The following is a 22,885-nucleotide window of genomic DNA, read 5'->3' as shown; positions in this document are numbered from 1 at the left end:
CCACCGCCCCGCCACCGTGTGAGGAGGGGATGGACGGACGGGCCTCTGGTGCCGTGCGCCTCCCCGCGACATTCCCACGCCAGATTCTGCCCCCAGTAGGGGGACACCTACCACCGAGTCCCCCGTTCCCGCGGTGGGTCCCGCCGGGGCCCCCCATGTCCCTCCCCGCCATGGGGCGGGCCGGCCCGGGAGGGGTTAAACGGCGGGGCCGGCGGCGGGGGGCGGAGCGCGGCCGCCCCGGGATAAGGCGCGGCGCGGGGCCGGGCTCAGCCCCACCGGAGCCGCGGGCAGAGCCGCGCTGAGCTGAGCCCCCCCACCCCGCCCCCCCTTCCCTCTACCCCGGGACCGACCCGCCCGTGCCCGTGCCATGCCCCGGGGCGACGGCTGCTCGGGGCGGCGCGGCGGGGGCGAAGGGTGCGAGCAGCGCCCCCGGCACCGGCCATGAGCCCCGGGGCAGCGGGACGCGCCTGAGCGGCGGCCCCGCCATGGGCCCCCCCCCGGCCCGGGACCTGCCCCCAGGTAGGCGGGCAGGAGGGGAGGGCGGGAGGGCGAGTGGGACATGGGGGTCGGTTGACCCCGAGGGGGAGGGTCAGTGCCATCCGTGAGAGCACGGACCCGGCGTGGGGTGTCCCGGTATGCCTGGAGACACGGGGGCACCCCCATGGCGCTCAGCCGGTGGGGGGGCTGAGCCTTAGGGCACCTCAGGGTACGACCCTCGCAGTATCCGGCGTGCGGGGACCCCGCGATCCTCGAGCTGTTCGGTGCCACCCTAGGCTCCCCACCCCGGGGTGTGTGTGCCCATGGGGTATCCGATGCCACCCCAGGCTGCACGGCTTCTGCGCGCGGGGTGCCCCACCATCCCTGGTGCCATCCCAGGACCCACATCCTGGCTTATCCCCGCGAAGGTGTCCGGTGCAGCTCCAGGACCCACGGCCTCAGCTTAGGGGGTGCCAAGGGACCCCTGGTACCACCTCAGGACGCCATTCCATGCTGTGGGTGCCCACGGGTTACCCGGTGCCAGACCCTCATCCTGGGATGTGGATGTTCATGGAGGGCACTTGATACCACCCTAGGATCCCCATCTCGGGTTGTGAGTGCCCTGAGATCCTTACAATGCCACCTCAGGACCCTCATCCCACGGCGTGAATGTTCTTAGGGGTACCCTATGCCACCCTACGACCCCCATCCCGCGATGTGGGTGCCCCATTTCCCTCTGCTGAGGTGGGTGCCCAGGGTGTCCTCTTCCTCCAAGAGTGGTGCCCCCCCTTTTCATACCTCTACTTTTAGGGGTGATATTGGCACGGGGAAGGAAGATGGGGGGGGGTGCCAATACCCCTCCCCTCCCCAGTCGTCGGTGCCCGGGAACCGGGTGACTTCAGCTTCTAACTGAGTCAGCCCGCGGCGAGGGGGAGTGTGACAGATGGGACGCGGGTGGGGGGCGCACGGCGACACGGGGCGACGAGGGAGGGGGTGGCACCGAGCATCTGCGACGGACGCCTCCGAGGGTGGCTTGGGAAGGGGGGTGGGTGGCGTTCCCCCCTTCCCCATATTTCACCGGAGGAGGAGCGGGGAGCAGTGGGCCCACCCGGTGCACCTCCGGTGCAACGGAGGGTAGCCCACCCCCCCCCTTCCATCCCCGCCCCTCCCCCGGTACCGGCGATTGGGCGCATCCCGGGCACGGGGCCAAAACTTCGGGGTGAATTATGGATGAAGCTCTCGGGTTGCAGCCCCGGGGGGGGATGATGGAGAGGGGGGTTGGGGAGAGGATGGACACAAGTGGAGGTTGGGGAGGGGGGGGAGAAAGAAGCATGTCACCGGCGACAGCTCGCGCCCACGCGTGCCCCGCCCCACACGTGTCCGTGGCACACACGCACGTGGCACCACCCCGTTGGGTGGGGAGGGGGTGATGGACCCCCTCCCATCCTCGAGGAATCAGCAGGGTGGTGCTATGGGGTATCATGGCAGAGGAGGTGTATTTGGGGAGAAGGGTGTTGTGGGGATGGTGTGAGAGCGGAGAGTGTGGGCATGCGAGTGGGTATAGAGCTGGGAGGTCCTGGGGGATGTGATCCTGTGAGGTGGGCAGTGTCTTGGGGTTCTTCTACAGAGCCCTGGCTCTGTGGCATGATTGTGATGCTGGGGGATGTGGTACTAAGAGGTGGGCATAGTCTTGGTGTTTCTCCTGGGGGACCAGGGCCCTCTGTGTGGGCATAGCTCCATGGGGTTCCTGAGGCACCATGGCCTTTAAGGGACTCGTGGAGGTCATAGCCCCACCCTGTGGGGTGGTTGTGGTCCTTGTGAGGAGTTTAATGCTATGATTTGATCATGGCTTTGAGGTTCTCCTAGAGGATCATGGCCCTGTGGGGTGAGCATGACCCTGGTAGTTTCCTAGGAGACTGTGGCCATATGGATGTTCGTGGTCTTGGGGTTCTCCGAGGCACCATGGCTTTGTGGGTGGGCACAGCCCTGGGAGTCTCCATAGGGCATGGTTTCCTGGGAGACTGCCTGGGAGAAACTCCCCCAGGATAGTAGGTTCACAGTGCTGGGGTGGGTTGATGCCCAGGTGATGCCCTGTGTTGATGCCCCACTATGCCCGCAGGCCTGGCGGCCCTGCTGCTGGCAGCACTGGCGTGGGTGCCTGGTGGAGCACCCACCTGCCCTGCGCTCTGCACCTGCTACGTCTCGCCGCCCACCGTCAGCTGCCAGGCCAACAACTTCTCCTCGGTGCCCGCGGGGCTCCCACCTGGTGCCCGCCGCCTCTTCCTGCAGAACAACATCATCAGGGCACTGCGGGCGGGCACCTTCGGGCCCAGCACCGTCACCCTCTGGCTCTACTCCAACAACATCTCCTCCATCCAGCCGGGCACCTTCCGCCACCTGCCCGCCCTGGAGGAGCTTGACCTGGGTGACAACCCCCACCTTCGTGTCCTGGCCCCTGACACCTTCCATGGGCTCCAACGCCTCCAGGCCCTGCACCTCTACCGGTGCCAGCTGGCCAGCCTGCCCAGTGGCATCTTCCGTGGCCTCCATAGCCTCCAGTACCTCTACCTGCAGGAGAACGGACTGCTCTACCTCCAGGTCTGCCACAGCCCCGTGGGGCAGGGCTCTGGGGAGGATGGGGGTGGTGTGTAAAGCCCATCAGGCTGGAGCTTAAAGCAGGGCGGTGGGTGGATGCCTTCAGGGCACAGACAAGCAACTGAGCTGTGGAGAAGACTCACGAGCAAGGTGACATCCATGGAGCAGGGACGTGGGGGAAGGGGATGGGTGATGCTCATGGGGCTGAGGTGTAGGACGAGGTGATGGGTGATGCCCATTGAACAGAGGAAGGGCAGTGGTAGATGCCTGCAGGACAAGGATGCATGGCAAGGTGATGAGGGACAGCCACGGAGCAAGGGCGTGTGGCAGGGTGATGTCTGTGAAGTCAGGATGATGCAGGACAAGGTGATGGCCATGGGGCAGTGCCATGGGTGACACCAGCAGGGTAGGGACATGAGAGGAGGCTCTTGGTGATGCATGTTGTACAACCTTGGGTTGGGTGATGCCCGTGGAGCAGGGACATGAGGCAAGACGATGGTTGATGCCTGCAGGATGAGTACATAAGGCAGGGCAATAGGGTGATGCTCACGGAGCTGGGATGTGGGGCATGGTGATGAGTGACACCCACGGAGTACAGACGTGGTGCAGAGCTTTACAGATGCCCATGGGTAAGTCTGTAGACAATGATCACCACAGAGGGGGATGGGACAGGGCTGGGGGCTGCTGGGTGGTCTCTTTGCCCCATACCCAGCCACCTGTCCACCCCCTCCACTACAGGATGATCTCTTTGCTGACCTGGCCAATCTGAGCCACCTCTTCCTCCACGGAAATCGGCTGCGGGTGCTGTCTGCGGGCGTCTTCCGGGGGCTGCCCAGCCTGGACCGGCTGCTGCTGCATGCCAACCGCCTGGCCACTATTCACCGCCACGCGTTCCGTGGGCTGGCACGGCTCACCATCCTCTACCTGTTCAACAACAGCCTGGTGGCTCTGCCCGGGGACCCTCTGGCTGCTCTGCCTGCGCTCCAGTTCCTGCGCCTCAACGCCAACCCCTGGGCCTGCGACTGTCGGGCACAGCCACTCTGGGCATGGTTCCGCCGCACCCGTGTCTCCAGCTCGCCGGTGCCCTGTGCCACCCCACCGCACCGTCGTGGCACTGACCTGCGGCAACTTCGGCCCCCGGACTTCGACGGCTGCCCCGACGAAGATGAGGATGAAGCTGGCGGCGGTGGGGGGGCAGTGATGGGCACCCCTGGGCGGGCACTGGGTCGTCCAGGCACCCTCCCGGCCGCTCCGCCCTCCGCCTTCTACCGCGACGGCCTCCCCCCCCACGACCTGCGGGGCTCCCAGCCCCGGCCGCCTCCCCCGTCCCGCGACTCCCGCGGCCCTCCTGGGGACACCCAGTGCCCCCAGGCCCCCTGCACCCCTCCGGCTGCCGCAGCCCCCTGCCAGCCCCCTACTCTTCTGCCCCTCCTCGCCCTGCTCCTGCTCTGGCTCTGAGCCACCTCCTGGCCCCCACGGGGTGGCCATGCCCCCCTTCCCTAGGCAGGGCCCAGAACTGCGGGGAGCGGCTTGGGGACGATGCAGGGGTGTGTGTGTCACCACCCACCCCATCCTGAGCGGGTAAAGCCCCCAACAGGAACCAAAAGGTGGGAAATTATTTATTAAAAATGGTCTTATTTTGGGAGAGCAGAGCCTGGCTGCTGCGGCGGGGGGGGGGCGCTTTTCGCAGGCACCATTTGCCATGCTTAAAATATTGATGGCAGCGAGCAGGCGGCAAGCTGGGCAGGGCGCAGGGGGGAGGGGACGGATGGACATGGGGACAGACACAAGCACAGTTCGCCTGCCACCATGGCAGGCGCCGCGGGCCCGCTGACCCGAGTGCGCTGCCACCCCGCACCCCCCGCAGGGTGCTGGCACAGCACTGCGTGTAACAGAGCCACCGCCTGCGCCTCGCCCGCTCCCCACGAGGCCTGACCCACTTCCAAGCAGGCAGCAGCAGCAGCGCACGGCCTGGCTGCAGAGACAGACAAATGGAAACTGCTCACCCCTGGCCCGGGTCCCTCTGGACAGGTGTCACCTCGAGGGTGTCCCTCTGCAAGGGTTCTCCACCCGGGGTTGGGGTGTCCCCGTGGGTGTGGGTTTGCGGCTGTCCCTGCTCAGGTGTCCCCACCGTCTCTCTCCAGGAGTGGTCTTGGGATGTCCTCCCATGGCTCTTCTCCAGATGTGGGTGTCTCTGGGTGTCCCTGAGTAGCTCTAGCCTCTGAGTGTCCACGTGGGTACCCATTACTCTCTCCAGCTGTCCCTGTATAGTCCCTGCCTGTGTCCCCCTGACCAGGACTAGGGGTCTCACTGGTGTCCCTGGGTGGGCACCCCTTATTCTCCGCAACACTCAGGGCATCCATGAGTGTTCCTGCGTGATTGTAGCTCTGTCACTGTCCTTCTCTAGTGGCGCCAGGGATATGTTCCTCTGTGAGGTCCTCCCCCAGCGGCCCCCTGGTGTCCCTGCAGACAGGGCAGAGCAGAGCCCCCTCCCCATCCCACAGAGGATTACGAGGGGCTCAGCCTGGCTCTGCCTAATCCTGGGATTACATGGGCTGGGCCTGGCTGGGAGACAGGGGGGCCACTCAGGAGTGCCCCCCTCAAGGACACAGCACGTCGCAGCTGGGGACATCAAGAGGAAAGGCTTTCCAGCAGCACCCACCAGGTTCAACACGGACCTCTATACGTTCCCGAGTGGGGCTTTTAGGGGGTGAGGGAAGTGAACTGTCTGGCCCAGAGTCTCCAGTTTATTGGGGGGGTGGGGACAGGGGACTCAGGCTGTGCCTGTGCTCTGCTGCATGCGCTTGAGCAGCTCCTCGTCCTGCAGCGAGAGTTCAGTCAGCTTCTTGCCCATGCGCTCGTGCACCTCCAGGTACTTGGCCACGCACCGGTCCAGGCAGATGCTCTCTCCCTTCGACAGCTCCGCGTCCTTGTAGTGGGGGGGGACGCACTTGCGGTGACATGCCTGCGTCATCCTGCACAGCATCTGCACCCTCAGCATGGGGCGCTCCAAGCCCAGCACCTCCCAGCACCCAACCATCACTTGGTCCCCAGGGTCGTAGCTAGCCCCGGAATCTCCCGATGATCCCCACCCCCATAGGGGTTCCCCCATTTCCCAGGCACGCCCAGTGCTCCCTATACTCGCCAGTGCTATGGACATTCCCAGCGCCCTCAGTGCCCCTGGTCTCCAGATCTCACCATTTCCCAGGCAGTCCCTAGCACATCTCTACGCCCACCACCCCAGGGCTCCCCAGCATCTTCGATATCCCTCCCAGTGTTCCCAGCACTCTCAGTATGCCCCCGAGCTCCGGGCACACCCCAGCGCGCCCACTCGCGTTGCCCTCTTGTGCCCCAGCTGCCCCGGGCGCACCGGTTGTACATGTCGGCCATCATGTCAACCTCCAGCTCTGCCGCCAGCTGCTGAGCCCGCAGAGGGTCCATGGCGGCTGCAACCGGGCCAGCTCGGGTCCCTTCGGTCTTGCTCGACTCTGCTCAGATCAGTTCTCCTCTGTTCGTTCCAGGACCCCGCTCAGCCCAGTCCGAGACCCCTCCGCGGTCCCCGGCAGGAACCACGTGGGCGCCGCGCTTCCGCCCACGCGCAGAGCCGCCCCACCCTCTGACGGCTTCCACCAATAGAAGTCGGGCGAGTGGGAGAGCAGGAGCGTGTGCCCAGCGCCGATTGGGCACCGCGGGAGGAGGCGTGGCGTTGCGGGCAGCCGCGGGGAGGCGGGAGGCGGGAGGGGGCCGGGACGCGCTCCGCCTGCGTGCTGCGGGGGCGGGTCCAGAGTGGCAAGGGCGTGGTCATGCACTAATGGGCGTGGACATAGCGTAAGGGGCGGGGTCGGCACTGGGATCGGCTCCCGGGCCAGTCCCAGGGGAGGGAGGGCTGGCTCGGGGGGCACCGTGTGCTCTGTGGGCACCGTGGGCTCCGTGACCCCGGCATGACTCTGCCGTGACCTCACCAGCCCGTCCGCGCGCCCCATGTGTCCGTGACCCCCCACCATTTCCCCTCCGACTGTGTCCCCCCATGTTCCCCCGTATCCCCCCCCGGTGCCTGGCAGACACTGCCGGCTGTCCCCACGTTGTGTCCTTCCGTCTGTCCCCGCCGGTCCCCCGCGGTGGGCGGTGAGTGAAGGCGGCACCTGCCCCCGCGAGTAAAAATAGCCCCGAGTCGGGGAGCGGGAGCGGCCGGGAGGGTACAGGGCGAAGGGACCGGTGTGGACGGTGTGAGGGCTTTGGGGGGCTTGGGTGCCGGGAGGGGGAACTGGGGGTCCGGGGAGGCGGGAGGAAGAACGAGAGGTGTGAGAAAGGGGTCTGGGAGATCGGGATGGGGTTGGTTCGAGAAGGGGAATGAGGGGGCGGCAGGAGGGAAAGAGGGTCGGGGGGGTCAGGGTGCGATTTGGAGGGGCGGGAGGGGAACCGGGTGTCGAGAGGGGAGTGTGGAGGGGTCAAGACGGGAAACAGGGGAGCGGGTAGGAGGCGGGAGGTCGCTGTTTGGGGGTGTCCGGATGGCGCACAGGGATTGGGAGGGCGCTTGGGTGGGTGGCAGAGGGTACGAAGGCGGTGGGATGGGACATGAGAGTTGAGAGGCAGAGTGGGGAGGGTGAGACAGGGCATGGCGGGTACCGGGAGGGGGAATGGGGAGGTTAAAAGTGGGTACGGGGGTCCGAGGTGGGACATGGGTGCCGGAGAGAGGGAATAGGGTAGCAGGAGAGGAATGGGAAGGGTTGATGCAGGGCACGGAGGGCTGGGGGAGGCGGGAGGGGGGAAACCAGGCTAGGGTACTGTGGAGCCGAGGTGAGGCATGAGGTGCCCAGGGTGGGAGACTGGGGGTGTCAGGGCTGACGGGGGCATGTCGGGGATACCCGGGTTAGGGGTCTGTGGGAGGGAAAAGTGAGCTGAGGAGCACCTCATTGACAGCACTGTGCTCCCACAGCAGTGACCACGGCAGCATGGAACCCCAGGAAGCTGACACCCCCACCTCGGACACCCCCAGCCCGGACATCCCCACCGCGGATACCCCCACCCCGAACACCACCACTTCAGAAATCCCCACCTCTGGCACCCCCGTCCCCGGCACACTCACCTCGGAGACCGCCACCCCTGGCACCCCCCCTGACTCCCCCGCGGGGCCGGAGCATAGCGGGGCGGGGTGGGACAGCAGGGAAGGGGCAGCCCAGGACGGCAGGGGGGGTTATGGGGAAGGTGGGGAGAACGTCCAGAAGGTGAAGGCGGCTGAGGGGGAGGACAGCAGGGAAGGAGCAGCCCAGGACGGCAGGGGGGATCCTGGGGAAGGTGGGGAGAACGCCCAGGAGGTGAAGGCGGCTGAGGGGGTGGACAGTAGGGAAGGAGCAGCCCAGGATGGCCGGGGGGATCCTGGGGAAGGTGTGGAGAACGTCCAGGAGGTGAAGGCGGCTGAGGGGGAGGACAGCAGGGAAGGTGCAGCCCAGGATGGCAGGGGGGATTCTGGGGAAGGTGTGGAGAACGTCCAGGAGGTGGAGGCTGAGGGAGGGGATGAGGGGAGGTCAGGGGTGGATACCAAGGGAGAGGCTGCAGGGGATGGTGAGAGCGATGCCAGGGCAGAGGCACCCAAGGGTGCTGGGAGTGAGAACGGGGGCACCGAGGGTGCCAGGGACAATGCCAGGGTGAAGACAGCCGGGGGTGCTCGGGATGGGGCTGGAGGGGACGCAGCAGCAGCGAGCAACACCCGGGGCCAGCAGGTGAGACCGAGTGCAGGGGGTGGTTGGCCAGGGACATTTTGGTAACCGTGTCAAGGCAGGGACAGGATGCCTGTGCAGGCAGTGCCACCCTGGCTGTGCCCACAGGACCCCACATGGCTGCAGGATGAAGATGATGAGCTGTGGCCCGAGTTCCCTCCCAGCTCATCCTCAGAGGGGACTATCAGCCCCACATCACCCACATCCCCCACATCCCCTGTGTCTCCTATATCCCCAGCGTCCCCCACGTCCCCCTCCCCAGGTAAGTGCTGCACTGGGCAGGGCTGACAGTGCCCTGTGAAGGCACCAGAGTCTCTTTGGGTCACCAACCTACCCAGAGTGTCCATTCCCCTAGCACCCATGGGGTTCCCTACAGCCCTGCACCATGTTTCCTCCCTCTGGTGGGGTACCTTAAGTCCTCTGCTGCTGATGGTGCCCCACAAGTGCCCAAGGGAACCCAGAGGTGCCCCTGTCCCGGAATGCCATCTTCCACCCCACTCAACCCTTCTTGCTCCCTTGCAGCTGACACCGCCGAGGGCTTGAGGGGCAGTGAGAGGTGAGTGTGGGCAGCGGAAGCAGGGCCCGTAGGTGCCCTATGACTGACATCAGGGCTGTGCCATTGCTCTGCCCCACTGCGAGCGCCCCTGGATGTGAGTGGCACCCACAACAGTACCCTTCACTTGTGTGCCCATAGAGATCCACCAGTGGGGAGGGCACAAGGCCAGGCACCCCCCAGAACAGCAGGGTCACGGCCGAGGTTGGAGGTGGCTGGGGGCCGACCACGTGCAAGTGCCCGGGCACAGGGACGCAGTGCCATCCTGGAGAAGTTCGGAGGGTGAGAGGGGCATGCCCCATGGTGGGCATGAGGGACTGGGAGCCATGGGGCAGTGGGAAGGGACAGCACTAGGGGCCATGGGGCAGTGAGTGGCATGGGGCAGAGAGGGTATTGGGAGAACATAGGGCAGTGGGAGGCATGGTGGGGACTGGGTGGCCATGGGGCAGAGGGGGCATTGGGATGCACAGGGCAATGGGGTGCACTGGGATGCACAGGGCAATGGGGTGCACTGGGGCAGATTCCTTGGGGGAAAAGAGACAGTGAAGAACTACTGTTTGGGACTAAGGGGGGACTGTGTGTGGGGAAAGCACGAGGTGTGGGGTATGAGGTGCCCCATGGTGCCCAGCATTGCCCACAGGGCAGCCAAGGGTCCAGCTCCCCATCTGAAGCGGACAGGGAGCACAGCCACGGTGAAGGCCATGCTGCTGGAGTGGTGCCGTGCCAGGACCCGCAGCTACCAGGTCAGAATCAGGGTGGGGACATGCTGTGGGGCAGCCGTGGAGCAGCCGGGCAGCAGGCTGACCCCTGTGCTGCCGGCAGCATGTGGAGGTGCAGAACTTCGCGGGGAGCTGGGGCAGTGGCCTGGCCTTCTGTGCCCTGATTCACAGCTTCTTCCCTGATGCCTTTGACTACGATGCCCTTGACCCCAGCGCCCGCCAGCACAACTTTGCCCTGGCCTTTGCCACTGCCGAGTGAGAGCCTCCCCAGATCCCTGCGGACCTCTGTCCCCGGCAGGTGGCCCCTAGTGACAGCAGTGTTCCCACAGGGAGCGGGCGGGCTGTGCCCCGCTGCTGGAGGTGGAGGACATGGTGCGGCTGCCAGTGCCTGATGCCAAGTGTGTCTACACGTACCTGCAGGAGCTATACCGGTGCCTGGTGGCCAAGGGGCTGGTGAAGACCAAGAAGCGCTGAGAGGGGTCCCTGCACCCTCTGTCTCCCCCTTGCTTCATGCCCTGCCTTGTTCCTAGCAGTAAAAGATTGTGGTGCCAAGATATGGGGGCTTCATCTCTCATAGGGGAATATGAATACAGGGATGCTGGCACTGAGGGTCTGGGGCATTGATATGACCAGGAACTGGGGTGGGCAGAGCCTTGGCACTGCCTTACAGCCACTACAGAGGGTATGGGCAGGCAGGCTTGCATCACCATCTTAATGCCAGCCCCCCCTCCTTAATGAGACATTATGGGGTCAAAGCAGCAATGGGAGTAATTTATTACGTTGGGGGTGGAGTAGCCCATGTAGAGTACCAGGACCACCTTACAGGCAGTGCCTGGCTGGGCACCCAGGCTCCAGGTCGTGGGGCTATGTCAAGGCCAGCCCCAGCTATCACAGAGGGAAGGGTGAATCTGGGGTGCCACTGGGTGGGGGACTCATGATGACGCAGGGGTGTCAGGGCGTGGCTCAGCATGGCAGCGAGTGTGTTCCTCTGCCCGATGCCAGAACACATCGGGCTGCTGGTGGAGCTCATGGGACAGGTCCTGCCGCAGCACCCGCTCCGTGTCTGGGTTGTCCAGCAGCAGCAGCAGGTCCTGCAGCACTGATGGCACAGAGAGAGTCATGGTGGGCACCCTCCTCGCCATGCTCCCTCACCCACCCCGAGGTACCCACCTTGGATCGCACGAGTGGTGGCTACCCAGTGCTGTGCAGAGGTGAGGGGCTGGCAGACACGGCCAGTGGTGTCCACTCCAGGGTGGTAGATGCTGGTGCGGAGGGTGGCACAGGGTGGGGACAGTGGGTAGTGGGGGGAGAAGGTCAGCTCGAAGCGGAAGGCGCCTGCGTTGTAGGGGGGTTTATTCTGCCAAGGTAATGAGGGGCACCTCAGTCCCCTTGTCCCAGGCTTGAGACCCAGCACCCACCATGGTGACCCCCTCCTAGGAGTGGAACACCCTCTCAGTGCTCCCAGCCTATCATCCCTGGTCCTACAGTGTCCCCAGCAGGATGCTCCCCTACCATGTGGCCCCCATAGTGACACCCACCCAGTGACCCCAGGAGTACCTCCCCAGCCTCTCGTGTTCCCAGGCCCCCCTCGTGTCACCATTGCACCATCTGCCCTCCAGGCCCCCTGTACCGCGATAGTGGCCTCACCCCTCTCATATCTCCAAGGGACCCCACTTACACCCCTGTCCTCTGTGCCGTGCAGACCCACCCACACCCACAGACCTTTGCTCCTCACGCCTCTTAGACCCCTGTGTGCCCCAGAACCCGTCCAGGCTTCAAGACATTCCCATCTCCTCCGCGCTCTCCACCCCGCTCACGGGCAGCAGCCTCCCCGCCCAGTCCCCCGTATCTCCCCGTGTCGCCCCACGTCCCTCCGTGTCCCCGTGCTCCTCTCACCGGCAGCAGCAGCCCCCCCCACCGCAGCAGGTTCCCGTCCAGCGGCCGCAGGTCATGGACCCCGCTCCAGCTCCGCGCCTCTTGCAGCTCCTGCGGTGGGAGCTCAGCGGATCACACCCCGGGCGGTCCCCGCCAGCCTTCCAAGCCACGCCCCGAAGGGAGCGGATCCGTCCGCGGAAACGAAACCGGAGCGCGTGGGGAGGGGCGGGCTCGCACCGACATCTCCCGACCACCGCCACCGCCCCCGCCCGAGCACCAATTCCTCCCAGGACAACGCACCCCCGAAGCATCGGTACTAGCCGAGACCCTGCACTCCTCTAGCACCGGTACCGGAGACCCCCGAGCACTGGCACTCCCGGAACACCGGCGCCGCCCGAATACCGGTACTAGCATTCCCCGAGCACCGACATCCCCCAAGCACTGGCACCAGCACCCCGGCACCGTGTCCCCTGCACCCCGGTACCGGGATCCCCGCACTGCTAAGCTGCGCGCCACCCTGGTGCTGGCACTGCTCGGTGCTGGCACTGCCCCGTGCTGGCACTTTTCGGTTTCGACACCAGCAGTCCCCGCGCCACGGCCCCGCACCTCCGGTCTGGTCCCCGGTGTTCCCCACACACCTGGGCGATCCTCGCGGCCATAGCCACCGATGTCCAATGCCCAGTGCCCCCGGGCGGGGCCATGCCAGACCCCGCCCCTGGAGGCGGGGCGAGGGGCTCCGGCCCCGCCCCGTGGCACCCCAGGATAACGGGGGGCAGCTGAGTGTCCACTACCCTTTGGCATCTCAGGGTCCTCAAAGGGACGCGGGGCTGGCTGGGGGACGCATCCTGCCCGGGCTCTTGCACCTGCCCATGTCCCCGGTGCGCCCCCGCCTCGCGATTTACGGGAAGCGAGGGCAGTGCCCGCAGTCCTCCTTAATCTTTAGCCACGCACCGCCGGACCCGGCCAAATACCCCGCGTCCGGCTGGACACGCAGCGCCCGACACGCCGGACACCCAGGTGGGCCCTGCTTGCTGCTCCTCCTGCCCCCCGCACCCATCACCCTCGGGGGTGTCAGACGCGGGGAGCACTCCCGAGTCGAGGTGCATAGGGTGAGGGTTATGGGCAGTGCTGGTTTCTGGGGTGGAAGGGTGCTGGATGCCGAGGTGGGGTACTGGGAGCTGGAACGAGGGTGGTGGGTGACCATCTTGACACGTGCTCGTTCACCAGGATGCCCACGAGGATGCTCACCAAGATGCCCACCATGAAACTCTGTCCGTGGCATGGCTGGTGGCCGTGGCTACAGTCACTCCAGTAAGTGTGGCCCAGGGACACAGGTGCTCTAAGCCCAGATGCCCCTGTGCCCCCCTTCCCTGCATCTGGGTGGCCCTGTACACTCCTCACCCCAGTGCCTGTGCCCAGGTGCCCACAACGGAGCCCTCTCCCAGGGGTCTGAAACTGCTCAGACAGCACCCAACACCAATGATGCCTCCACTTCCTGCTTCGAGTCCATTGGAGGATGTGGAGGCACACATTCTGCCTGTGCCCAGCCCCCATGCCCACCCCGGGGGAGCTCTCCATCCTGGATGCCCCCTCCAAGGCCAGGAACTACCCCATCTCCAAGGCTCCAGAGAGAGTACCTGAGGAACTGGGCACCATGGCCAATGAGAGCACAGTGGCACTCAGCAGCCTGGGCACTGATGCCTCAGACATCAGCAGCCTGGGCACCAGCTCTCCACTGTGCCCAGGAGATGAAGAGCCAGCCGAGACATGTGGGGTACCCACAGGGGAGCAGCGGGCAGCCATGGCTGAAGCACTGGGCACCTTTGCCCTCCACTTCTACCAGCACATAGCAGAGGCTGCCCAGCCCGATGCCAACTTGGTCTTCTCTCCCATCACGGTTGCCATGGGGCTCTCACACCTGCTGCTGGGTGAGGCGCTTCCTGTGAGTACTGCCACTGGCACTGTCCTGGGCACTGCTGTGAGCACTACCATGGGCATTGTTGGCATTGCTGTGGGCACTGCCATGGATTCTGCTGTGGGTGATGCTGTGACCTCTACTGTTGGCATTTTTGTGGGAACAGTCATGGGCTCTGCTCTAGCATCACTGTGAGCACTGCCATGTGTTCTGCTGTGGGCATTGCTATGGGCACTGATCTGAGTGCTGCTGCCATCACTGACATAGGTACCACTGTGGGTGCCACCTTTGGCCCTACAGCCATCCTGGCCAAGGGCACCCACCAATGCCTTGCTGAGCTTCCCCTGTACCTGCAGGTGCACGTGGTGAGACCCGTGAGTGCCTGGGTGCCATCTTGGCATACCCACCAGAGCTGGGCTGTGTGCACAGTACTCTGTGGCAGCTTGCCAATGTGTCTGGCCCCTTCTCTGCTGCTCAGATCTTCCACCACCCAGGTGAGGCAGGTGCCCAGGCACCAGAAGGGCTATTAATGCCAGGGTGGCTTGGGGCATCATGCTACCCGTCAGAGGTGCACCTCCAGCCGCGCTTCCTCAGTGAGTCCTGGCACTTCTATGGAGCCCGCCCACGTGCCCTGAGTGGCAATGAGAGCTTGGACCTGCTGCAGGTCAATGAATGGGTGCGTGAGGCCAGCCACGGGCTGCTGCCAGGACTGCTGCCCAGCATGCCCACCCAGCCCCAGCTGCTGCTGCTCAGCACTGTCCACCTCCACGGTACGGACTGTGGATCTGCCTCAGGGGTTGGCACCGAGGGTTAATGTGGGGGTCTGCCCTGGGGCCTAATCCAGAGTTTGGTTCTGGGACCTTCCCTGGGGGTTGGCACTAGGATCTGCTTCACAGGTTGGTGATGGGATCTGCCCTGAGGTTTGTCTCAGAGATCTGCTCTGGGGGTTGGCACTGGAATCTGCCCCAGGATTTGATCTGGGAATTGGAACTGAGATCTATCCCAGGTGTTGGCACCAGCATCTGACCTGGAATGCAGCATGGAGCTGAGGCCAGGATTGTCCCATGTGGCTCTCCTTGCCCCCAACCCTGATACTGTGTGCTTACAGCCACCTGTGCATGCCATTGAATGCAAAACAGATAGTTCCAATGCCCTTCCTGCAGCCTGGACACCTACTGCGCCTGGTGCCCACCATGACCAGCCTCAAGTACCCAGTGGGCTCTTTCACCAACCCCCACCTGCAGGTCCAGGTACCTCCTCCAAGACTGGGACCTTCTGCTGGTCACAAGAGGGGTGGGTGTGATATCACTGCCATGGCATGGGATGGAGGGAAAACGGGGTGTGACCTCACTGCGGTGGCATGGGAGGCATTGCCAGGCTATGATTATCACTCCCCTAGCACAGTGGAGATAGGCTGTGGCATCACTTCCATGGCACTCAGGGAGGATGCCAGGCTATGATGTCACTTCCCTGGTACCAAGGGGAGCACAGCCTGTGACATTGCTACCCTGGGAGTGGGAGGAATGCCATGCTGTGACATCACTCTGGTGGTGTGTGCCAGGCTGTGACATCACTGCGGTGCCACTGGAATGGTGCCAGGCTGTGACATGTTTGCAGTGGTACTGGGGAGATGCCAGGCATTGACGTCACTGCAGTGGCAGTGGAGGGTGCCAGGCTGTGGTGTCACTGCACTGTCACTGAGGGTGGGCCCCTCTGGCAGGTGGGGCGCCTAGAGCTGAGCCTGGTGATGCTGGTGCCGCGGGGGCCCCTGGCAGCTCTGAGCACCCTGGAACGGGCACTGGACCCCCCCCACCTTCCTGGAGCTGCTGCGGCAGGCAGTCCGCACCCCCTCCCGGGCCACTGCCCTGGCACTGCCCTGCCTGCGCCTTGGCCACGCCGTCGATGTGGTGGCATTGGTCCATGACATGGGTAAGACCATGCACCCCCTGCCTGTGACATCACTGCTGAGGCTCAGTGGGCTGCAGCTGATGTCATCTCCTTCACGGGAGGTGACATGCCATGATGTCACACCCTGCAGCACGTTTCTGGCCCCTCCCCAGGGTCCCCTTGGAGGTCTATTTCCCCACCTTCCCCAAGGGCCCCAGTATTTCCTAGTGCCCCTGAGTCAGTGGTGTCCCCAGGGTCCCGCAGCACCCCTCTCTCTTCCATGTTCCCAGCGACCCTCTTTGCCCGCACGGCCCCAGTGCCTGTGATGTCCCCAATGTCACCATATGACTCCAACTCTGTTAGGCGTCCCCAATATCTTCCTGATATCCTCCACATCCCTTCACGTCTCCGTGTGGCTCCCACTGGCCCGAACGGCCCCGGTGTGTCCCTGGTGCCCCCCGCATCCCTGTGTGCCCCGATGGTCCCTTGGTGTCCCCTGTGTCCCCGGCGTGCCGGTGCGGCGGCGCGGACGCGGTGCCGCAGGCTTCGGGCTGTTGCTGGCCGCGGAGCTGCGCGGGCTGGCATGGGGCCAGGCGCTGACAGCGGGCGCGGCACGGCACCGGGCGCTACTGGAGCTGGACGAGGCCGGCCTGGAGGCAGCGGGTGCCATGGCCACCTCGGTGGCACGCACAACCCTGGTGCTCGAGGCCCTGAGACCCTTCCTCTTCGTTCCCTGGCATGATGACGGCAACATCCCCCTCTTCATGGGCCGCCTCAGTGACCCCCGGCCCTGACCCCTGCCCTTGTCCTCCCTCCCTGCCTCCTCTCCTCCCTCCATCCCGCTCCCTCCTTCCCTACAGCCTTTCCTTCCTCTTTTTCTTGTTGTCTCTTTCCTTCCTCTCTCCCTAACCCATCCCTCCTTTCCATGTCCCTTCTTCTCTCCATTCCTCCAGTCCTTCTTCCCCAATTCTTACTCCATTTCCTTCCAACCACTTTCCAGCTCTCATCCTCCCATCCATTCTTTCTTGTCTCTCCCTTCTTTCCTTCCTTCTTTCACCCCTCTCTCCAGCCCTTTCTCCCTGTCCCTGGTCTTGCTTTCTTTCCCTACATCCTGCTATGTCTCCATCCGTTGTCCCTCCCTCCTCCATTTTCCCCTCCCTCTTCTCTTCCAACCACCCTCCAGCTCTCATCCGTCTCCTCTCTCTCTCTCCATCCTCCCCCCACCCCTCTCCCCACTTCCCATCTCCCTCCTTCCCATATCCCTCCCTAGGCCCCTTCCTCTCTCCTGTTCTCCCTCCTTCCCCACCTTCCCTGTCCCTCTCCTGCCCCAGTTTCCCACCAGCTCACCCCCAGTAAAGGCACGGGACCACTCTGCTCCTGCTGTGGCAACGATGGAGGGCAACCCAGATTTCGGAGGGCACTATCAGTGCCATCCTGCCCATGCCAGGGTGCTCACAGGAGCTTCACCTGTGTGCCAGGTGTCACCCCAGGCTGAGCCAGAGGGGTGGCAGCATCAGGGGCAGGTGGCATCCAGCACCTTGCTACCAAAAAAGCCTTTATTGCCCTAGAAAAGCCCTCACTGCTCCCCTTAACATGTGATGATGGGCACTGCCCCTCCCTGGAGGCGCATCAGCTGGCATTGGGAACCCATGGGGCACTTGGGCATGTGTGGACGTGGAGAGTACCCACTGCCGGCACACCCGTGAGGGTGTGCACTGGGGCAGGGGTGCTGCTGCCTGGAGGTGCCCACACTGTGCCCCCACTGTGCCCCCACTGTGCCCACCATCTACATCAGTCCCAGCCGTTCTCCTTCACCATGTGCGACATCTCGATGATGAACTTCCCCTCCTTGTACTTCTGGCTGCTCTCGAAGGCCTGCTCCTGCGGGGGGGTAGTGGGGCAGCATGAGCGTCCCTGTGTGACCATGCCACTGCCCAAACCATAGCTATGGGATGCCCATGGTGCTGCTTCCACCATGGCTTTGAGCTTGCCCAGCCCAGTGCTCACAGCCAAGGTTTGGGGTGCCCAAACCACGGGTTTGGGTTGCCCAGGGCAGTGCCTACAGAGGGGGCTTGGGATGCCCAGGGTGGTGCCCATGGCAAGGGCTGGATGCCAGGACCAGTGACTGCAGGGTGTCCCGGGTGGTGTACATGGCAGAGATCAGGGCGGGTGATTGGGACAGTGTCCACAGGGAGGGCACAAGGTGGCCCAGTGGTGCCTGCAGTAGGGCAGGGGTGCCAAGGGTGGGTGTGCCATGCGTGGGAGCACTCACGTATTTCCAGCCCAGTGTGGTTTTGCAGCTCTGGCAGAAGATGTCAGCTACTGAGTGCAGCCCTGTCAGCAGCAGCCGTTGCTCCGCTGGGCCACAGCCCACGTTTACCCTGGGTGAGAGAGCAGGGCATGTGCCCCCGACAGGGCATGGCACAGCCTCGCATGGGTCAGCCTGGCACACCTTGACATGGCCTGGCCTGGCGTGGCAGCCCAGCATAGCTTGCCATGGCACAGCCTGGCACTGTCAGAACAGCAGCCCCATCTACCCCCTCTGTGCCCGTGCCCCTCTGTGCCCACAGCTGTGGACCCTCCCCCCACTGGCACTGCCCGGGTGCCTGGTGGTACTCACACAGAGTTGAACAGGTAGGCACGGCCATGGCTGCCCTGGAAGGACTATGGGAATGTGGCATGTCACTGGCAGGGTCCGTGTCCCAGCTTCCCTGTGCCACTTATATCCCACGTACCCCCCGTGTCCCCCTGCTGCGCTGTATCACCACCGCGCATCATGCCCGCCCAAGTGGGGACACCCACCACCCTGGTTACACCATGGGGGGAAAAGTGCCATGCCAGGGGCAGGAGGGGGCAGTCATTGACTGTTCTGGGACACCATGGCACTAAGGGACATTGCTTGGCCTGAGGCCACGTCAGAAAGAAGCCCACCACCCTGGGGACTCCCGGGGACCGTGCCCATGACCCGCGGGCACCATGATAGGCCATGGTGGTGATGCCAACTCCTGGGGGGCAGCGAGGGGCACCTTGGAGATGAGCTCCTCGTGTCGCGCCAGATGTGCCCGGCAGTGGACGCAGCTGTAGGTGCGGTGAGAGCGCGGCAGGTAGCTGCGGAAGGTGCGGGGAGGCAGGTGGCGGCGGGGGGGGGGGGCGGCAGCAGGCAGTGCCCCAGGGGGCACCGCGCCCCCCCCGCAGAGCCGCTGGCACGGGAAGCAGCGCAGCAACGCGCCGAAAGACGCCGTCCCGTCCGCGCCGGGGCCGGGGCACAGCCCGGGCCCCCCGCGGCGAGCAGGAGGCGGGAGAGGGGGGCGGCCTACGAGGGGGTAAAGGGGGTGATGAGTAGGGAGGCTCTGCCCCGTGACCCCTCCTCAACACCCCCAGCTCTCAGCATCCCCCGGCCCCGCTGCCAGCTGAGACCCGGCGGCTCACCGCAGGAATGAGAGTCGCTGTGTACTGGGGGAGCGCACCCGACTCTGCCCACCCTTCGGGGCAGTGAGGGCAAGAGGGAAGCCGGCGGTATGGGGAGAGGATGCGGTTGGGGAGGTTCTCTAGCTGGGCACGGGTTCTCCTAAAGCGTCTGTGGGTCCCGAGGAGCTGGCCCAGCGGGGACAACGGGGGCGCCCGAAGGGAGGGTGGGGGTACCGGGGGGGGCGGAGAAGGCAATGTCAAGGGGTCACCATGGGAGTCTCGGAGGGAAAAGATAGAAACGTTGTTGAGGGTGATGAGCGTCCCGGGGGGGCGTGCTGGGATGCTGGGAGGATGTTGGGGTCCCGGGGGTCATGGTGGGGGTCGCGAGAGTGCTCGGCTCCCAGCTCTGCTCACCGCCTGCCGCCTTGCCCGCTGTCCCGGCTGCCGCTGCTGTCGCCGTCCCCGGGGCGGGGGCACCGGGCGGGCGCAGGGGGGGCCCTGCGTGCCCGGGGGCTGCATCACGGCACCGTGACTCATCCCCTGCTGCCGCGACGTCACCGTCCGCACCTCAGACGTCAGCCCCATCGCCGAGGACGCGCTGCCGGCACCGATGCCCCTCGGCGACCCGGTCCACCCGGTTCTTCCATGTCCCCACGGTTACTCTAGCTTCACCCGGACCCTTCTGTGTCCGCGTTCCCACCCTGTCCTCCTGTGTCCTTTCCTTCTCCCGGTCCCTGCGTCCTGCTGTTCCCCCGCGATCTCTCGTGTCCCGCCGGTCCCACCACGTCTCCCCACCTTCCTCTTACTCCCTTGGTGTCCCCCGCTCTGGCCCACCCCCGGGGCAGACGCCAGTAAGTAAACCAGGCGGGGAGCTCGCACACAAACACAAATGACATATAAAGGAGACGCGGGCGCATGCCGGCGGCGTACACCGAGTGCGGCACAGCCTCGCCGGTGCCGCTGGGGCGCAGCCAGCTCGCCGCCCCATCGCGGCAACCGCCGCCGAGCGCGTCCCTTGCGTCGGTGCGTCATCACGTCATGCGTCACAGCGTGCGCCCCTCCCGGCTGCCTAGGCAACCGCCACAGCCTTCGCCCCGCCCCCCGCGCGCCGCTCTGACCTCACGTCCGGCGCAGCCTCCCGGGACGGAGCAGCGGCGGCCTCGGCGGGGGCGTGAGCGAGGGGCCTCGGTGGTGCCGTCCCAGCGGTCTGAGGGCGGGAGGAGCCTGCGACCGGCGGGCAGAGCGGCACTCCGGCCACGCCTCCGCTCCCCCCGCAGCGGACAGCGCAGGCCATGGCTGACGATGGCGGCGAGGAGAAGAAGCAGGTGGCCAAGTTCGAGCTGGAGCGGGAGACGGAGCTGCGGTTCGAGGTGGAGGCCTCGCAGACCGTGCAGCTGGAACTGCTCACCGGCATGGCCGAGGTGTTCGGCACAGAGCTCACCCGCAACAAGAAGTTCACTTTTGATGCCGGTGCCAAGGTGGCCGTCTTCACATGGCATGGCTGCACCGTGCAGCTCAGCGGCCGCACCGAGGTGGCTTATGTGTCTAAGGACACCCCCATGCTGCTCTACCTTAACACGCACACGGCGCTGGAACAGATGCGGCGGCAGGCAGAGCGAGAGGACGAGCGGGGGCCCCGCGTGATGGTGGTGGGGCCCACCGACGTGGGTAAGACGACTGTGTGCCGCCTACTGTTGAACTATGCTGTGCGCCTGGGCCGCCGGCCCACCTTCGTGGAGCTGGACGTGGGCCAGGGCTCTGTCTCTATCCCTGGTACCATGGGTGCACTCTACATTGAGCGGCCAGCTGATGTGGAGGAGGGCTTCTCCCTCCAGGCCCCCCTTGTCTACCACTTCGGCTCCACTACACCTGGCACCAACATCAAGCTCTACAACAAGGTGAGTGCAGGGAGCTCCGGGGTGGACTCAGTTTAGAGCTGGCCTCCAGAGCTCCTGGCCAGCAGAGATTATCGTGTTGATTCTGCCACTTTGTGAGATGGTGGTCCCCAGGCCAAACACTGCACTTGCTTCTGGGCGTCGCAGCTCAGCAGAGACATAGGGAGGGCGGTGTGGACAGAGGGGTAACAGCAACAATGGAAGGGCTGGAAGAACCCCCTGAGGAGGGAAGAAGGTCTTCAACCTGGGGAGGAGGAGGTGAAGGACCGTGGTTGAGCTTTTTGCTGCTGTGAGCCAGTAATGGTTGGCTGTGGAGGACAAAGCCAGAGCTGTGTGTCGCAATGAGCAGGACACAGCCATGGGCACAGCCTCATGGCTTGCCTGTTGCCCTCACTCTTGTGCTCTGCTTATGGGGACCTGAATGGAAAGAAGCCCAAGAAAAATTGAAGATGCTTAAAGAGTTGATCTGATCCCTAGAGTCCTCCCACCACTGCTGTCTGGTGACAGAGGCCTCTGTGAGGCTGAAGGCTGCTGCAGCCCTGTGCTGCCCTTGAACCTGTAGCCATGGGGCAGGAGAATGGCTCTCAGGCCATGCAGTTTATGAGCAGCTTCATCCTCCCACATGGCACCTTGTCACTTTGGGCCTGTCAGCTCAGGGTGGGGAAGGAAGGATTTTATCCTAGAGGCTCCTGTACCTTGGCAGTTTGTATCCGAGCATGCTGGGAGCAGCATGTGGATTACTGTGTCTTCAGGGAGTAGGACAGGGCCTGGCACACCAGCCTCCTGCCGTTCTTGCCATTTAGGGATTGCCTGTCCACTGCCCTGAGCTTCTCACATGGTTGGAGTGGACGCAGTGCCACAGCAGAAGCTCAGGTTTGGAGTACTGAGGGAAGTGGGGTGGTGTTGGGAAGCCAGGAGATGTGGGTGGCCCAGAAAGGTCCCTCTGTCCTGATGCCCCTGCCCATCCCTGCAGATCACATCCCGCCTGGCCGACGTCTTCAACCAGCGTTGTGAGGTGAACCGGCGTGCCTCGGTGAGCGGCTGCGTCATCAACACCTGCGGCTGGGTGAAGGGCTCAGGCTACCAGGCACTGGTGCACGCTGCCTCTGCCTTTGAGGTGGACGTGGTGGTGGTGCTGGACCAGGAGCGGCTCTATAACGAGCTGAAGAGGGACCTGCCCCACTTCGTGCGCACTGTCCTGCTGCCCAAGTCCGGCGGGGTGGTGGAGCGCTCCAAAGACTTCCGCCGGGAGTGCCGGGATGACCGCATCCGGGAGTACTTCTACGGCTTCCGGGGCTGCTTCTACCCGCACGCTTTTGACGTCAAGTTCTCTGATGTCAAGATTTACAAGGTGGGGGCCCCCACCATCCCAGACTCGTGCCTGCCACTGGGCATGTCACAGGAGGACAACCAGCTGAAGCTGGTGCCAGTGACACCAGGGCGAGATATGGTGCACCACTTGCTCAGCGTCAGCACTGCCGACAGCCCCGATGACAACATCTCGGAGACCAGTGTGGCTGGGTTCATTGTTGTCACTGGCGTTGACCTGGAGCGCCAGGTCTTCACCGTCCTCTCGCCTGCCCCACGCCCCCTGCCCAAGAACTTCCTCCTCATCATGGACATTCGCTTCATGGATCTCAAGTAGGGCAGGGGTCTCTTCACCTTGCCAGCGCTGCAGGACCCTCAGGCTGGCAGCTGGTCCGTCGTTTTACCCGTTTTGTACCGTTTGTTATTAAATCATGAGGCCTTTTACCCGCGGGGACTGTCTGCCTGGGGGCAAGGGGGGACCGTGGGGGTGCTGGGTCGGGGAGGGGTGGTTGGTGCCAGGCCCAGCAGGGGCTCGG

General features: G+C 64.6%; 7 protein-coding genes across 9 annotated transcripts; 4 read left to right on the top strand and 3 right to left on the bottom strand.

The window, feature by feature from the left end:
- Positions 1–247: 247 nt before the first annotated feature.
- On the top strand, positions 248–4,717 carry RTN4RL2 (reticulon 4 receptor like 2). The gene is made up of 3 exons (XM_064163486.1): positions 248–519; positions 2,597–3,075; positions 3,811–4,717. The coding sequence occupies exons 1-3, from the start codon at positions 486–488 to the stop codon at positions 4,528–4,530; spliced, it is 1,233 nt and encodes a 410-aa protein (XP_064019556.1). The 5' UTR covers positions 248–485; the 3' UTR covers positions 4,531–4,717.
- Positions 4,718–5,801: 1,084 nt separating this feature from the next.
- On the bottom strand, positions 5,802–6,689 carry TIMM10 (translocase of inner mitochondrial membrane 10). The gene is made up of 2 exons (XM_064163487.1): positions 6,443–6,689; positions 5,802–6,047 (listed from the first exon to the last, which is right to left on the bottom strand). Exons 1-2 carry the CDS (start codon positions 6,511–6,513, stop codon positions 5,846–5,848), a joined length of 273 nt encoding a protein of 90 aa, XP_064019557.1. The 5' UTR covers positions 6,514–6,689; the 3' UTR covers positions 5,802–5,845.
- A 1,579-nt stretch (positions 6,690–8,268) lies between these two features.
- On the top strand, positions 8,269–10,615 carry SMTNL1 (smoothelin like 1). The gene is made up of 8 exons (XM_064164031.1): positions 8,269–8,277; positions 8,385–8,792; positions 8,898–9,051; positions 9,312–9,345; positions 9,484–9,624; positions 9,983–10,085; positions 10,165–10,316; positions 10,391–10,615. The coding sequence occupies exons 1-8, from the start codon at positions 8,269–8,271 to the stop codon at positions 10,533–10,535; spliced, it is 1,146 nt and encodes a 381-aa protein (XP_064020101.1). The 3' UTR covers positions 10,536–10,615.
- A 196-nt stretch (positions 10,616–10,811) lies between these two features.
- On the bottom strand, positions 10,812–12,644 carry UBE2L6 (ubiquitin conjugating enzyme E2 L6). 3 transcript variants are annotated; one of them, XM_064163957.1, is made up of 4 exons: positions 12,575–12,644; positions 11,958–12,047; positions 11,232–11,418; positions 10,812–11,160 (listed from the first exon to the last, which is right to left on the bottom strand). In XM_064163957.1, the coding sequence occupies exons 1-4, from the start codon at positions 12,635–12,637 to the stop codon at positions 10,994–10,996; spliced, it is 507 nt and encodes a 168-aa protein (XP_064020027.1). In that variant the 5' UTR covers positions 12,638–12,644; the 3' UTR covers positions 10,812–10,993. The 3 variants fall into 3 exon arrangements, with proteins under 3 accessions (XP_064020027.1, XP_064020028.1, XP_064020026.1); XM_064163958.1 differs by having other exon boundaries at positions 11,232–11,323; positions 11,958–12,094; positions 12,575–12,617; XM_064163956.1 differs by lacking the exon at positions 12,575–12,644 and having other exon boundaries at positions 11,232–11,323; positions 11,958–12,535.
- An 812-nt stretch (positions 12,645–13,456) lies between these two features.
- SERPING1 (serpin family G member 1) lies at positions 13,457–17,260 on the top strand. Its single transcript, XM_064163481.1, is given in 7 exon segments — positions 13,457–13,864; positions 14,208–14,345; positions 14,418–14,631; positions 14,966–15,101; positions 15,572–15,655; positions 15,657–15,780; positions 16,282–17,260. Coding segments are annotated over 7 exon segments (1,323 nt in total). The 5' UTR covers positions 13,457–13,488; the 3' UTR covers positions 16,533–17,260.
- A 16-nt stretch (positions 17,261–17,276) lies between these two features.
- YPEL4 (yippee like 4) lies at positions 17,277–20,440 on the bottom strand. Its single transcript, XM_064164030.1, has 7 exons — positions 20,265–20,440; positions 19,994–20,160; positions 19,561–19,713; positions 18,765–19,051; positions 18,359–18,402; positions 18,011–18,119; positions 17,277–17,619 (listed from the first exon to the last, which is right to left on the bottom strand). Exons 1-7 carry the CDS (start codon positions 20,438–20,440, stop codon positions 17,530–17,532), a joined length of 1,026 nt encoding a protein of 341 aa, XP_064020100.1. The 3' UTR covers positions 17,277–17,529.
- Positions 20,243–22,793, top strand: CLP1 (cleavage factor polyribonucleotide kinase subunit 1). Its single transcript, XM_064163478.1, has 2 exons — positions 20,243–21,044; positions 22,015–22,793. The coding sequence occupies exons 1-2, from the start codon at positions 20,439–20,441 to the stop codon at positions 22,684–22,686; spliced, it is 1,278 nt and encodes a 425-aa protein (XP_064019548.1). The 5' UTR covers positions 20,243–20,438; the 3' UTR covers positions 22,687–22,793.
- Positions 22,794–22,885: the final 92 nt, after the last annotated feature.

This window comes from Pogoniulus pusillus, chromosome 24, assembly GCF_015220805.1.
Source record: "Pogoniulus pusillus isolate bPogPus1 chromosome 24, bPogPus1.pri, whole genome shotgun sequence".
Lineage (NCBI taxonomy): Eukaryota > Metazoa > Chordata > Aves > Piciformes > Lybiidae > Pogoniulus > Pogoniulus pusillus.
The sequence above is the reverse complement of the archived record's forward strand: the minus strand, read 5'-3'. Positions and strand labels throughout refer to the sequence as shown.